At 41.6% G+C, this 14816-nt stretch overlaps 1 protein-coding gene across 1 annotated transcript; it reads right to left on the reverse strand.

Annotated features, from left to right (window-relative positions):
- Nucleotides 1-3413: 3413 nt before the first annotated feature.
- On the reverse strand, nucleotides 3414-4037 carry MACIR (macrophage immunometabolism regulator). Its single transcript, XM_054398177.1, has one exon. The coding sequence runs from the start codon at nucleotides 4035-4037 to the stop codon at nucleotides 3414-3416; it is 624 nt and encodes a 207-aa protein (XP_054254152.1).
- Nucleotides 4038-14816: the final 10779 nt, after the last annotated feature.

A 14816-nucleotide genomic window follows, 5' to 3' on the forward strand; every position in this document is an offset into this window, starting at 1 on the left:
TTGTGTTTAAATGATTCTTGGTATAAAGCTGCAACATCCTCCTTCTCATACACAGCAAAAGACTGCACAACAATAGGTATTTATACCACTCTATTTTATTTTTTCAGCCAGAAATACAGTTTCATAGCATATTTCAATAAACAGTGGTGTTTATTCCTTAAACAAACCCCACTCTCTTTGGCATCTGAATATACTCTGGTTTTCAAACTAAAGACTATCTAGGAAGATTTTACTTTCAAGCTCATTGTTCAATACATTAAATTTACGCACGTGTAATTAACTTTTAAAATGCACATCAGTGTGTTGCAAGGATTCTAATAAACCTAAAAAATATATAAAGGATCAAACCAGAAAAATGCATACCGGGCTGCTTTCATTTACAACTGTGGAGTAAGTGACAGAATGAGAACTCCAAATTTTCCACAGTGCATGCACTGTGCTTTCCATTCATCCTGTCTGACAAAGAAACAAAATCTTAATTCTATCAAAAACAAATGATCCAATGATTTGTATTTCAAAACAATGTGATCCTATATGTAACTTCTGCAGAAATCACCATTCACAACCAAGCTGCACACTGCTTCAGTATAAAATTGCAGCTATAAAAGGAAAGTCTGAAAACTATTTTGCATTTTTAAACATTAATTACTAAACTGTTTTAAATACATCTAGGAATACTGCTGTCAAAACTGCAGTTCTCATATTCAGATAAAAAATTAAGTAACAAAAGTAAGCCAGTGTACTCAGTCTACTCTGCTGAACAATCCAAGATCATCTCTTCAGTGCTGATACAGAAATACTGCACTTGCATCCTGTCAGAAAAAAAAATAATTAAAATAGGCAAAAAAGGCCTGCAGTGTTCAGTGTTTATGTTATTTGATACCTTCCATTATTACACAATAACAAAATTGTGAATTAAAATCAAAAACTTTACTGACATTCCAGTGCATTGAATGCAATCTGCATTGAATTGTCGTTTTTGTGTGAAGATAATGTAAATCCCGTTAACAAAACCTTCAGAATAAAACCCCCAAAATTCCTATAAACAAAAACTTGCTCCAAAATTTGGTTTTAATAACCCAAATACATATTCTGACATATTTCATAGAGTAGAGGAGGCAAAGCAGTTACCTCCATGCAGAAACAAACAAAAATTTATAGGTTTCAAGTAGCTCGGGTTTGTTCTATGGCTGAATCTCACCTTCATCACCAGTGCAAATGCAGTTTGAAAATGTTTGAACTGTATTGTTTAAACAGCAAGTGATCCAATTAAGCAAGCTAGCTTTCCTCTCCATAATGTAAAACAATAATAAATACATACTACTGCAGATCATAGAATCAAGAATCAAGAAGGCTGGAAGAGACCTCAAAGATCATCGAGTCCAACCTGTCACCCTAAACCTCATGACTATCTAAACCATGGCACCAAGTGCCACGTCCAATCCCCTCTTGAACACCTCCAGGGATGGTGACTCCACCACCTCCCTGGGCAGCCCATTCCAATGGCCAACCACTCTCTCTGTGAAGAACTTCCTCCTCACCTCCAGCCTAAACCTCCCCTGGTGCAGCTTGAGACTGTGTCTTCTTGTTCTGGTGCTGGTTGCCTGGGAGAAGAGACCAAACCCCTCCTGGCTACAACCTCCCTTCAGTAGTTGTAGACAGCAATGAGGTCTCCCCTGAGCCTCCTCTTCTCCAGGCTAAACAGTCCCAGCTCCCTCAGCCTCTCCTCATAGGGCTTGTGCTCAAGGCCTCTCACCAGCCTTGCTGCCCTTCTCTGGGCACGCTCCAGCAATTCAATATCTTTCCTAAATTGAGGGGCCCAGAACTGGACACAGTACTCAAGGTGTGGCCTAACCAGTGCTGTGTACAGGGGTACAATGACCTCCCTGCTCCTGCTGGCCACACTATGCCTGATGCAGGCCAGGATGCCATTGGCTCTCTTGGCCACCTGGGCACACTGCTGGCTCATGTTCAGGCGGCTGTTGACCAGTACCCCCAGGTCCCTTTCTGCCTGGCTGCTCTCCAGCCACTCTGACCCCAGCCTGTAGCTCTGCATGGGGTTGTTGTGGCCAAAGTGCAGCACCCGGCACTTGGATTTATTAAATGCCATCATGTTGGACTCTGCCCATCTGTCCAGCCTGTCAAGGTCCCTCTGCAGAGCCCTTCTACCTTCTAACAGATCAACACCTGCTCCCAGCTTGGTGTCATCTGCAAATTTACTGATGATGGACTCAATCCCCTCATCCAGATCATCAGTAAAGATATTGAACAGGATGGGGCCCAGCACTGATTCCTGGGGGACACCACTAGTGACAGGCTGCCAGCTAGAAGGGGCACCATTCACCACCACTCTCTGGGCTCTGCCCTCCAGCCAGTTCCTAACCCAGCACAGAGTGCTGCTGTCCAAGCCACAGGCTAACAGCTTGGCCAGGAGTTTGCTGTGGGGGACAGTGTCAAAGGCCTTGCTGAAGTCCAGGTAGACTACATCCACAGCCTTTCCCACGTCCACCAGGCTGGTCACCTGATCATAGAAGGAGATCAGGTTGGTGAGGCAGGACCTGCCCTTCCTAAATCCATGTTGGCTGGGCCTGATTCCTTGGCCATCCTTCAGGTATGCAGTGATTGCCCCCAAGACAATCTGCTCCATGATTTTCCCTGGCACTGAGGTCAGGCTGACAGGCCTGTAGTTCCCAGGTTCTTCTGTTCGTTCCTTCTTGTGGATGGGTGTCACATTGGCCAGTTTCCAGTCTTCTGGGACCTCTCCAGTGAGCCAGGACTGGTGGAAAACGATGGAGAGAGGCTTGGCCAGCTCATCTGCCAGCTCTTTCAACACCCTAGGATGAATCCCATCAGGTCCCATGGACTTGTGAATATCCAAGTGACTCAACAAGTCTCGAACTAATTCCACATGGATTTCAGGAGTACAACACTGCTCCTTGACCCCATCAACCAGTTCAGGAGGCCAGTTATACAGGAACAAAGAGTAAAACAAAAAACGTCCTAAATTTAAGTACTTATCCAAGAGCAGTTACTAACATTAAGCCAAAATCAGTAACAACCAAGCAGACACCACCAATTTTTCAGTGTTAAATTACTATAAATACTAGATCTAACTGTACCAAAAAAAAAAAAAAAAAAGTATCCCAAATCCCCAAAATCAAGGTTTTTTTGTTAAAAGGTCTCCAAAGAAATATGCACCAGTCACAGTCAACTTTGCATCAGAAGCTGCTTGCTCTGGAAAGACTTCCCTCCACACAATGGTGGGACTCGTTGCATTGTCAAGATTCTGTTCAAGTAAACTACTTTCTTGTGACATTTATCTGATACAACTATTTATGATCCAGGCAGTCATGTACAGTACAACAGTGTATTTTTGCAGCAGCAGAGAAACAATCTGAATTTGAGATGATAGCTCATGTATTATTTCTTGCAAACATACGGTCTCCTCTGAGGGTCAGGTGCTGGAGCTGGTACTGTAGCACTTCTGTGTCAGCAGGTTCCTTTATGCTCATTTTGTCTAAATTGAGGTAGTCCAGCGATTTTGAATGAGCCTTTTTACCTTTTAAAAGGCAAAGAGGCAAGGGACCATGAAGTGCCTTGTAAGGTTCATATGGTAAAGCCTTAGTGCATTTATCCCCTGAGCTGGGCATTCGTCTCCTCCTCCTTCCATTTACTGCTGGGATTTCATATGGCTGGTAGTACCTACTTCTAGTTTTGTACAAACGGGAGGAACGTGGAAGTCCTGAATCAAGCTGTTTGGAGCGTAGGTTTGTCCCAGATTCCCCTTTATTCTCTTCACTTCCTGTACACTTTTGAGCCAATTTTAGCAGCTCCTCTCCAGTCGTGAAGCCAACCAGATAATTAGAATCCATGTGAAGGATTTGATATCCCGCAACTGTCCTCCGCATCGGTGAGCAGGGTGTACTGGAACAGCGGGGCTTCTCTGCTTCCATCCTGCCTGCAGGATTCACCTCTGCAAGAGGCACAGGGAGGGTGGATAGGGTAGCTCTGGACTCTCTATTTATGTCAACTTCCATTTTAAACACAATGCTATCCTCCTAAAAAGAAAAAACAGCTTGATCAGAAATAACACCATTATACAACATGAAGAGTTGAGAAAAGATTGCAGAAGAAACATTTTTTATTATACAGTAGTCACAAACAGTACTTCTCTATTCAACCTTGTCTTATGCTCTGAAGGTTGTTTCCAGGCCATTTTTTCATCCTTTTAGTCCATATGATGCCCTCATCCCTGAGGCCATGTATAACCACTAGCACATCCACAGCAACTTCCCTGTATTCAGTTGTGTACGTTTTCTATTGATAATAATCTCAGTAAACAAAGCCTCTAAAAATAATGTGTCGAATAGCTACTACCTCAGTCTGGCACCACCACAAACCTGACCTGTCTTTAAGGGTACTGCAATACCTCCCTTATCTAGATGTGAAGAGGGCTTCCTTTATACTCAAACAGTGGCATCCTCACTGTTCAACAGCTGCTTGTTAGGCCATCAGCAATCCCCAAACACACCACAAAAATCTATTGTCTTATCAAACAAATCACCAAACTCACACTATTCTATTCTAATAGATTTCTAACAAAGAAAATTATATATTAGTGTTTAGTGAATATAGCATAAGACTCTTTTAAGTATCTTAGGAATAACTAATATTCTGAATTCTATGGTATTTATTTGCTTTTCTATTTATTTTTGATATATACAATAGATTAGTTTGCCTGACCTTTCTTCCCTCACAAATATTCAAAATACATTGTTTGGTGCCTTTACACATACAACTGTCTAACAAAAGCCATTGCCATCTCTAACAGAGAACGAAAAGTCAATAGTAACAAGTACAGATCAGTGGATGCCAGAACACTGAGAAGGCTTAGCTCTTTTCATTTGTTTTCAGGATCATAGATGCCATCTCAGTGGCACAGCTACTTCACAAAATAGAAAAGTCATATTTGTTTCCAAATCTATGCTTCCTTTTTTCTCAGCCTCATTGCTGTTCTAAAGCATAGCTATTGGTTCTCTAGCCACTATCTAGTAACGACCAATGATTCATAGCTCTGTAACGCTGACAAGGAATGAGATTCAAAGAAAAACAAATTAGCATGCAAGTGTAAAGTAGAAACAATTCTGACATGTATTATAGGTGACCATAAACCACATTCAAAAGCTCAGTAATGTTGCACAGATAAGATTGACTTAAAATATTATACTACTGGTTTGCAAACTAAGTTGCTACTTGGCCATTTTGAGGCTGAGGAAGTCACAAGCTACATAGCAAAGATGCCACAAACAACACATTCAAAGTTCTGCAATCAGACACCCACCCAAAAAAAAAAAAAAAAGGAAAGAAAACCCCAAAACCCCAACAAAACACATCAAGAAGAATCCCACTTGCAAAAGAAAATAATGTAGCCTCATGCAAAATTTAAGCCTACCTTGCTCCTGTTCAGAAACAGGGAAGGAGCAGTTTTAAGTAATGTTCCAAATTTTACTTCCCTGTTTAGTCTCCTATCAACCTAATGCTCCTTATGCTGATAAAGCAGGAGTAAACAAAATCCCCCATTTTGCTGAAGAGAATTTCATTTATCACTAACAAACTTTTAATAGGAAGAGTGTTACTTAGTATTCCTTTACTCGTAAATGTCCTTTTTCAGTTCTTCCAGTTAGTTACTTCTTCATTACCAGTTTTGTGTAGCGTCTCTTTTACAGATACACTTCATCCAGTCGGTTTTAAGTAATTTTCATTTAATAATACAGATAACACATGTAGAGTTAATTACTAAGCAATTACTAAGCTAATTACAGAAGCAAACCAAACACCAGAATTTTTAACTGAAAATAATATCCACTTACAACTTAAGAATACTGTCCATTTTATTAAACTGACTTTGAAATGTTTTTATAGAGTCAATTAAAACTAAGAATAGGAGAAGCAGGTGTCATTTCCTATTTATCATATACGGTAGTGCGACAACGAACATAGTGAGGTTTCAGGCACTGAGTTAAAGTTAGTAATGACAATTCCTTAAGTAGAAATTACAGTTTTGGCACCATCAGGAGCCATTGGTTACTGTAAGTATAGCACAGAAAAATTCTGCATTAGAACTCTTGGTTACCTTATAGTTTTGTCCAAGAAAGTTAAACATTTAACTGTTCCTGTTGTTTTAATTCCTGATTTTTACACTGCAGTTCAGAATCTTCTAGAAATACTCAACCTGCTCTATTAAAAACCTGAAATGATGCTATAAGAAGTGCAGATAAAATAGTCATACAAAAATATTAGAAAGAAATTGTATTATTTTGTCACATATCAACAGCAACAAAAAAAAAACAACAAAGTCAACAACCACTTGTGACAGTAATAAATGCCCTTAAGGCATGTAAAAAAAGACAGGGAAAGAGAGGGAGAATGAGATGTCTTCATGTATTTTTTGAGTTAAAGCCTTGAAAACTTGCAAGCAATGGAAAGGCTGTTCTCAGAATACAGAGCTTTTCTCAGAGCATAGCTTTTAAAATTAATTTAATTCTGTTTGAAACATGGGTGTGTGCCCTGGTAACAAAAAGCAAACAACTTTTAAGAGTAACTACAAGCAGGAGGAGGCAGGAGTTTATTGTTGAACAGTTACTCCTCGCTGGCCAGGAGAGTATAAAAGAAAATCAGAGCAGAAAAGCCTTCAAGCCAGCAAGCTACACTCTATACTTCAGCCTGAAACTGAAGAACTTTCTGTGTTCCCATGCAAAGAACATCCCCAAAACCAAAAAATATGAAAGACACTTGAGAATAGCTGTAGCATCAGAAGATGGTAATATACAAGTTCAGCTCAAGGGAACAGCATTGGTAGCAGGTGAGAGGAATGACCAGCCAATTCCAGAGGCAAACATCCAAACATGTTTGGCTGTGCTTTCCCTTTGAGTTACTCGAGCTACCAAATGGCCTCAGTTTGCAATGTCTCATCTGGTAGAAAAAGATAGACGAGTAATATTTAGGGGACTTCCATACAAGAAAGCCATTTGAGAGATCCACAGTTACCTGCTAAGTGTAGATACCATTACCTATAACTATGTATCTAAAAATTTTAACACTGCATTTGCTTTGAGTAACCTGATCTAGTGGAAGGTATTCCTGCTCATGGCAGGGATTTTGGAACAAGATGACCATTTTAATGGTTAAAGCACATTAGATGACTACTATTACTTTCACTGCTGTGTAGTGGTGTAAGCTCATCAGTAATTCTCAGCGTCAGTTATAAAACCCAAGAAAAATACTAACTGAATTAAAAAAATATTATTTCTTCACATCACAGTTGCCTTCAAAACAATTCATAATTAAAGATTTATCACAGAATCAAAATAACAAGAGGAACAATTTGGCATATCTTTTCTTTGCTGTTTCCTCACATATTTGAAGTCAGGAAAATAATTGACCAAAACACTCCAGAATTGTTTTCAGAATACAATCACCTTCATTAAGATTTTAATGATTCTCTTTATATTATACAGCAGACTCTGAAGCTAACTTAATTTGACCCAATCAAGCTAAATATTGAGAAATTTGTCTAAAATAGAGAAGCAGAACTATAAACAGAAACACTAGGTTTACGGCTATAAACCATTTTATTACCTCAAAAATACATGAATGTGCTTGCAATAGTTCTGAAGGTAAAAGCATCAAAACTTCCATATTTTGCAAATATAAAGGCCATCTAACTACTTAATCTTTCATAAAGGTGTCAGATACCACTCAAAGATTAGCACTGGACAAATGCAACACAGACTTGAATGACACACTAACATCTAACACCACATATGCTAATCCATGCACTGTAAATTATTTGGTTTTGGAATTACCTCTTTCCAGCTGTTTACCACACCTAATGACATCTTTGCCTTGGGTTTCTGTGGGTTTTCTGGTTGGGTTTTTGTTAGTTTGTTTTGTTGGGGAGCTTGGTCGGTTTTCCCTCATAAATTAACTTCTTCCTGTTAAATGATGCCTTGGTGTCTTTCTGCAGAGAAAAATGTGACTCCAAAAACAAAAAGCAAAACCAAACCCACCCAAAAAAACCCAGTTCACCTAATATTTGAAGAGAACAAAGAAAGATGAAGAGGGGTTTCCCTGTACTTTCTAAAAGGTCTGCATTTGAAACCACCACAGAAAGTTGCTCTCAGCTAGAGATGGCTCTCTGTAAACTGGTCTTTCCAATGTTACTGACTTTCTCAATCAGCAAATGAACTGATTTCAGATGATGTCCTTTTTTAGGATGAGCAATAAATTTCTATCTATCCAACTGGGTGTTGTTTTTTGTTGTGGTTTTGTTTGTTTGGGATTTTGGTGGTGGTGGTGGTTGGTTGCTTGGGTTTTTGTTGGTTGTTTTTTTTTTTTTTTTGGTTGGTTGGGTTTTTTAAAGAACAAATTCTTTTTTTTCCCTAGATTCCAAACCAGCAGATAGTATCATTTGTTAAGAACGACAGAAGATCTGCCTCATTGATAAAATGCTGAAAACTGCAGTAAGGACATGGCAGAATGGAAAGATAGCAATAGGTGGTGAGATCAAATCTGTAAGAGTCAAACATGTTCAAAGACAGACACCAAGATGTGACACTTGCCCTTCTTTGTGTGCTGCCATTACTTAACACATACAATGCACTTAGAAATACAATGCCTATAAAACATCATGACTAAGTCACCCAGCACATGTAAAGACAGCACATATTTTTAACTATATCAGTTGCTTCCATTTGTGAAGGGGAAGAATAAGGTCTACAACCTTGCCCTTGTAGTCTGAAATGAAAAATTCACATACATATAGCATATGATGGTATGTCTGTCAGTGAAACATGCTGATGTAATTACGTACTTGTAAAGCAAAGTTTTCTGGAAATAATTATTTCCAATCTGAAACTAAAACAAGTGAAAGTTGTCAAAAGAGAAATATCAAGCTACAATTCAACTATGTAAGAGTATTCACGAATGCACCACATTTCTTTTTCTAGAGCTTATAGGTTCTTCCAGTGCAAATTTGGGATACTGCTGCATGTACTGCCAAAACCAGATGGTTACTATTTAGCCACCTAAAGAGACTCTTGAAGGTCCGCTATAACACGTGTTACATTTCACAAACTGCTATCAAGTTTGTAGACATAGGAAATCGGAGAGGACTTAGAGAGGGTGTGTGGAAAAAAAAGAGGAAAAAAAAAATCAGAGAACAAATTCATGAAAGGAATCAGTGAAGTAACACATTTGCCACCAACTCTTGCCACTTCTTAAGGGAAAATCTGAACTAGTTGGAACTAAAGAGAATGGAGTGAATATTAAATTGTTGAACCATGAGACAACATTCAAATAGGGTAAGAACAAAGTTTAGTAGAGATTTTTTCTCCCCTCAAAATTATGTACAAGAAAACAAAATTATATAAAAAAGCATGTGATGATCCTGCAGGCCTTAAGGAAACATTAATGAATTAATATTACTGAAAACAACAGTAAAGACAGCTGAACAACCAGTTACAACAGCCAGTTAAAATGAGAACTACAAAACAGCATGTGTACCTGCAGGTTTGTCAATAGGTGAAGTATTAAGCCCTTCTGCAATCCAATATAATGGACAATAAACACTACATGGTTTACACAGAACAAGGAATTATTAAAATGTTTTGCAAAAGAATCACAGAATCATTTTAGTTAGAAAAGACCTTTAAGATAGAGTCGAGCCATTCATAGAATCATAGAATCAAGAAGGCTGGAAGAGACCTCAAAGATCATCGAGTCCAACCTGTCACCCTAAACCTCATGACTATCTAAACCATGGCACCAAGTGCCACGTCCAATCCCCTCTTGAACACCTCCAGGGATGGTGACTCCACCACCTCCCTGGGCAGCACATTCCAATGGCCAACCACTCTCTCTGTGAAGAACTTTCTCCTCACCTCCAGCCTAAACCTCCCCTGGCGCAGCTTGAGACTGTGTCCTCTTGTTCTGGTGCTGGTTGCCTGGAAGAAGAGACCAACCCCCTCCTGGCTACAACCTCCCTTCAGGACACCTGCTCCCAGCTTGGTGTCATCTGCAAATTTACTGATGATGGACTCAATCCCCTCATCCAGATCATCAATAAAGATATTGAACAGGATGGGGCCCAGCACTGATTCCTGGGGGACACCACTAGTGACAGGCTGCCTGCTAGAAGGGGCACCATTCACCACCACTCTCTGGGCTCGGCCCTCCAGCCAGTTCCTAACTCAGCACAGAGTGCTGCTGTCCAAGCCACAGGCTGACAGCTTGGCCAGGAGTTTGCTGTGGGGGACAGTGTCAAAGGCCTTGCTGAAGTCCAGGTAGACTACATCCACAGCCTTTCCCACGTCCACCAGGCTGGTCACCTGATCACAGAAGGAGATCAGGTTGGTGAGGCAGGACCTGCCCTTCCTAAATCCATGTTGGCTGGGCCTGATTCCTTGGCCATCCTTCAGGTGTGCAGTGATTGCCCCCAAGACAATCTGCTCCATGATTTTCCCTGGCACCGAGGTCAGGCTGACAGGCCTGTAGTTCCCAGGTTACCTAACTTAAAGATAAATTAGATCAAAAAAATAATAGATTTAAATCAGTTTCTAATAATATATTCCTACTGCAAGAAGCACTATTTAACCAGTTCATTATTTCTACTCATGCAGCTTTAAAAAGAAAATAATTATGACCCCAGAAAACACATTTTAAAAATGAAGAGGTTCACATATGAATTACTGAGGAACAACTGGCAACTCCAGTGATTAGCTCATACCAGATTATTATGACATGGAAAAGAGACAGATGGAATTTCAAAAGTCAGTGTAGGAAAACTAATTTTGTATGAGCAGAGTTAGCAAGCTGGAAAAGTAAATGAAAATAGTGGGGAAGAAGGCCACCACTTCTACCATCTCTTTGTGAAGTAATATTAGATGGATGTGTTTAACAGAGGGTAACTTCTGTGAAATATTTATAGTCCTTTAAATAAACAATGTGACTTCCTTCCTGGATGGAATCACGGATTAATGCTTCCCCCCAACTCCATGAGTAAGCTGATGCTCCTGGCCTTCACAAAGATAGCTGTTTACTATTGTTACTCATCAAAAGACAAAACAATGAGACAGATGTAAAGAAGCTGATACATACTGTCAACCAAGTAATTTTTATTTCTCAGTTGGTTATTAAGTTAAAATTATAAAATGACATTTTCTTGGTAATTATACTTTCTTTCTCTGTATTTTTTATTCTTATTTTCTCATCAACCAAAATTAAGTGTCATTTTCAAAGTTCTCTCTGGTTTCAAATCAGCGGACTTGAGAAAAAAAAAACATAAAAACAAACAAACAAAAAAATATTGTTCCACAACCTGATATGTCAACCAAAATTAAGTTGCCTTTTTAAAATAATAAAGACAGGGGTGGGGGAAGGGAAGAAAAAGAGAGGCAAAAAAAAAAGCAAAATTTAAGTATTACAGATTTCACTGAATAAATATTGAGTCTTGCCTTTTAAAAAATGCTCATGAGAGTAAGAGATTCCACTATTTTTGTGTCAGACAAGAAATGTATGTTTGGTACTATCTTATATTGCCACAACTAGGAACAGCTCTCCAAAGAAATACATCAGCTAAAAATATGACCTTCTAAAAGATATCAAGAAAAATGCAATTTAATTTTTTACGTTCTTTGAATTCTTTACAGGACTAATTCTTTGTCTTGAAGCAATCTGCAGCAGGTATTTAAGTATTTGTTGGAAAGGTGTCTCAATCATTTGTATCATCTATGTTACTAAAGGTTATATCCTCAACCTTACTAGAGTTATGTATATAATAGCTTTAAGGTTTTGTTCTCTTCTTTCCTCTCAAACTCTCCTTCCCATACTTAAATGTGAGCTAGACCCAAGTATTTAAGTATAATGCAAGTATGGAATAAAAATTAATATAAGTACATGCAGGTACAGTAAATTCACATTAAATTTACAACTAGAGCAAACAGAGTTACCGTAACAACTCCTTTACTTCGCTATTCTAACAAGTACTCTTCTCTGAGGGTAAGAGCCATACCATACAGGACAAAAATTGTTCAAAATATACCAACAGTAGCAGGGTGGTGGGAGGAAAAGCCTTCAATGCATGTATGTATAGTGAGGTACTGCCTCACTCTAGAGGGGATACTAAGGAGCAGAGATATGTTCATAGAAATCATTTACTAATACACATAATCTGCTGTTTTCTTTACAGTAGGTACATATACACTGCAGACTTACACCAGCGAAAACCCCTATGTAAAACATCATATATATAACTTTTGTATCAAGATTTGAGATTATTTTCCTACACATCTGTAGACCACTCAAAACAGTATCTCAACTGTTCAAAAACACTCTCCCAATATCTTAATATGCAGAGACGAAATTGGCAAAACATGCCTGCCAACAAAATAAAGCAGCTGAGCAACCTTCACACTCTACATGTAGAGTGCACAAATGAAATGCAGTCAGTGTCATGGATGGTACAATCAACATTTGAACATTCCTGAGCCTGTTTACTCTTGACTAAACCAGATTTATTAAGGACAAGTATAAAGTTACCCACAGAACGACAGGCACTTTGGTACTAGTAGACTGAATAGTAAGGTCATATGCAGGTCTAGCACTTGCCTGAGAGTACAAAGAATGGTATGAGGGCTGCTGGTCGTTCTAAGTTGCAACCAAAGAGAAATATAAATGGTTGTAAACAGATACAGGTGGTTACACCTGGTGTGAACTCTTGGCTTTTTCACTATTTAGACTGCTACTGGTGGCTGTTACAGAATGCATACTTCAGCAATCTCACTGAACACTTCAGGCCACTATATGATCATTTGCCAGGCTTCCTTCCATACACGAGTACCCAGACAGACACCCTAGTGTCCTCTTAGACCTATTTGGATAGCTCCACGAAAGCTTTGCGGTGCTTCTCACTGACTGCTTACTTTCACTGCATTCACCAACTCCTGCTAGGGAAATAGAAGCAGCTATGGACTGAATGCATAGGGTGAATGAATAGGCCTGCGGTGACCTCCTGATGCGGGGAGCAGGAGGCCCGCCTCTCAGTTCACGGATGAGGAGAACGCGGGATATGCTCCAGAACCTCCGCGCTGCTGGCGAGGTAGCCCGTTATCACACGCCCTTCATCCGCGGGTCAAGCTACCACGCAGTTCCCAAGCAGGGAGCGGCTCCGCTGCTGCACCCACGCCCGCCGGGACGGAGCAGAGGCACCACCGCTGCCGTCCGCGGGAGGGCCAGGCCGCGCCGAGTTGTAACTATTTGGCCCGGCCTGCAGGGCGCGGGTGGCATTACTGCTGCTCGCAGGCGGGCCCCCACTCGGCCTGCTCCCGCCGCTCACCAATAATGCCGGCTGGCCAACGCCACCGCTCGGCCCCACCGTATGACACTGCTCCCACCGAGGCTCTAGGGTCGGACTTGCTCGGCTCGCTTCTACGGCCCACCCTAGGCCCACCGGGCGACCCTGCTGCAATACCCGCACCCGTGAAGAGCGGGCAGGGCCCGAGGCCGCGCAGACCAAGGAACCGCCCCAGCGTCTACGGGGAGTGAGGCCTTTCCCCGCCTCCTACCTGCGATCCAGGACGGGTAGGCCCGGCGCGGAAAGACCGAGAGAAGCGCGCCTCGTTTCACCCACCGAGTCCCGCCCCGTGCGCCGAGGCTGAGGGCGGAGCATGGCGGCTTGTGGCGGCATTGGGTGGCGCCGCGCGCTCAGGCGTGGGCGCCCTGTGGGGTAGTGGATCTCTTAATGGTTGCCGGGCCCCGCGGCGAGATGAACTCGGTCCAGCTAGCGTCACCTCTCGCCACGTCCTTTTCCGTCCTGCGCGCCTTCTTTTCTCTAAAAGCGCACCTCGACTGCTGGTATCTGTGAGGAGGAGGCAAGACCCCCGAGGACAGCTGGGGCAGGACTGGCCGCACCGTGCCCCTACGTGATCAGCATCTGGGAGAGCTGCCCTGGGCACAGCACCCTGGGGTGCGGCAAGTGCCTGATAATTTCACGTAGCACTCCGACTTCTCGTCGTTGGGGCCATGGCTGCCCTGGAAGAGGGAGAAGACATCGAGTCAACTGGGTCGTAATAATGAAGTGTCTTTCTGATTTCCGTTACAGAGTAAGGAAATACTGGAGTAATAACTGGTGAGCCTTGGTGTTGAGGAATGGTTGGCAAAGAAAGGACATGAAGGCCTTTACTGAAGAAGATATACAGTGCCTTAGGACAAGATGGGTTTAGCTGAATCATTGTGACTTGCAAACTTGCAGGGCTGCGGTGTCCTTGGGCAGAGGAGGGAAAAGCGGGAAAGTAACAGGCCTGAGAAAAACAGGATGTTGTGATTAAGCCGAATGGAATGTTTAACCTACAAGAGGTGGGGTTGACACCTATCTGTAAGCCAATCAGTAGTTGACTAGTAGGCATAATTAACTGTAAGCATATATAAGCGTGAGCTTGGAAATCAATAAACGGATTCTGCCGATCATATTGGTCTGTGTGCAGCCCCGTCTTGCGACAAATGGCGCCCGAACAGGGACCCTCAGATTAATAAAGGAGGAGCAGACTGGCAATGCATCTGCTGCCACGGTCCAAGTCGTAAGGATTCCAGCCCGGTCCAGCAGCGCCGGAGGTGAAAGAACACCCAGAAGCGAGGAGAGTGTTCCGCACCTTAGAAGCCTTAAAGGAGGTTCTAGCTGAAGACGCTGCAAAGCCTGGGAGACTGCTTAGCGCGCAACGGTGTAACAGGTATGGATAGGCAGGCAGCGTACGATTTTTTTA

This window comes from Indicator indicator, chromosome Z, assembly GCF_027791375.1.
Source record: "Indicator indicator isolate 239-I01 chromosome Z, UM_Iind_1.1, whole genome shotgun sequence".
NCBI lineage: Eukaryota > Metazoa > Chordata > Aves > Piciformes > Indicatoridae > Indicator > Indicator indicator.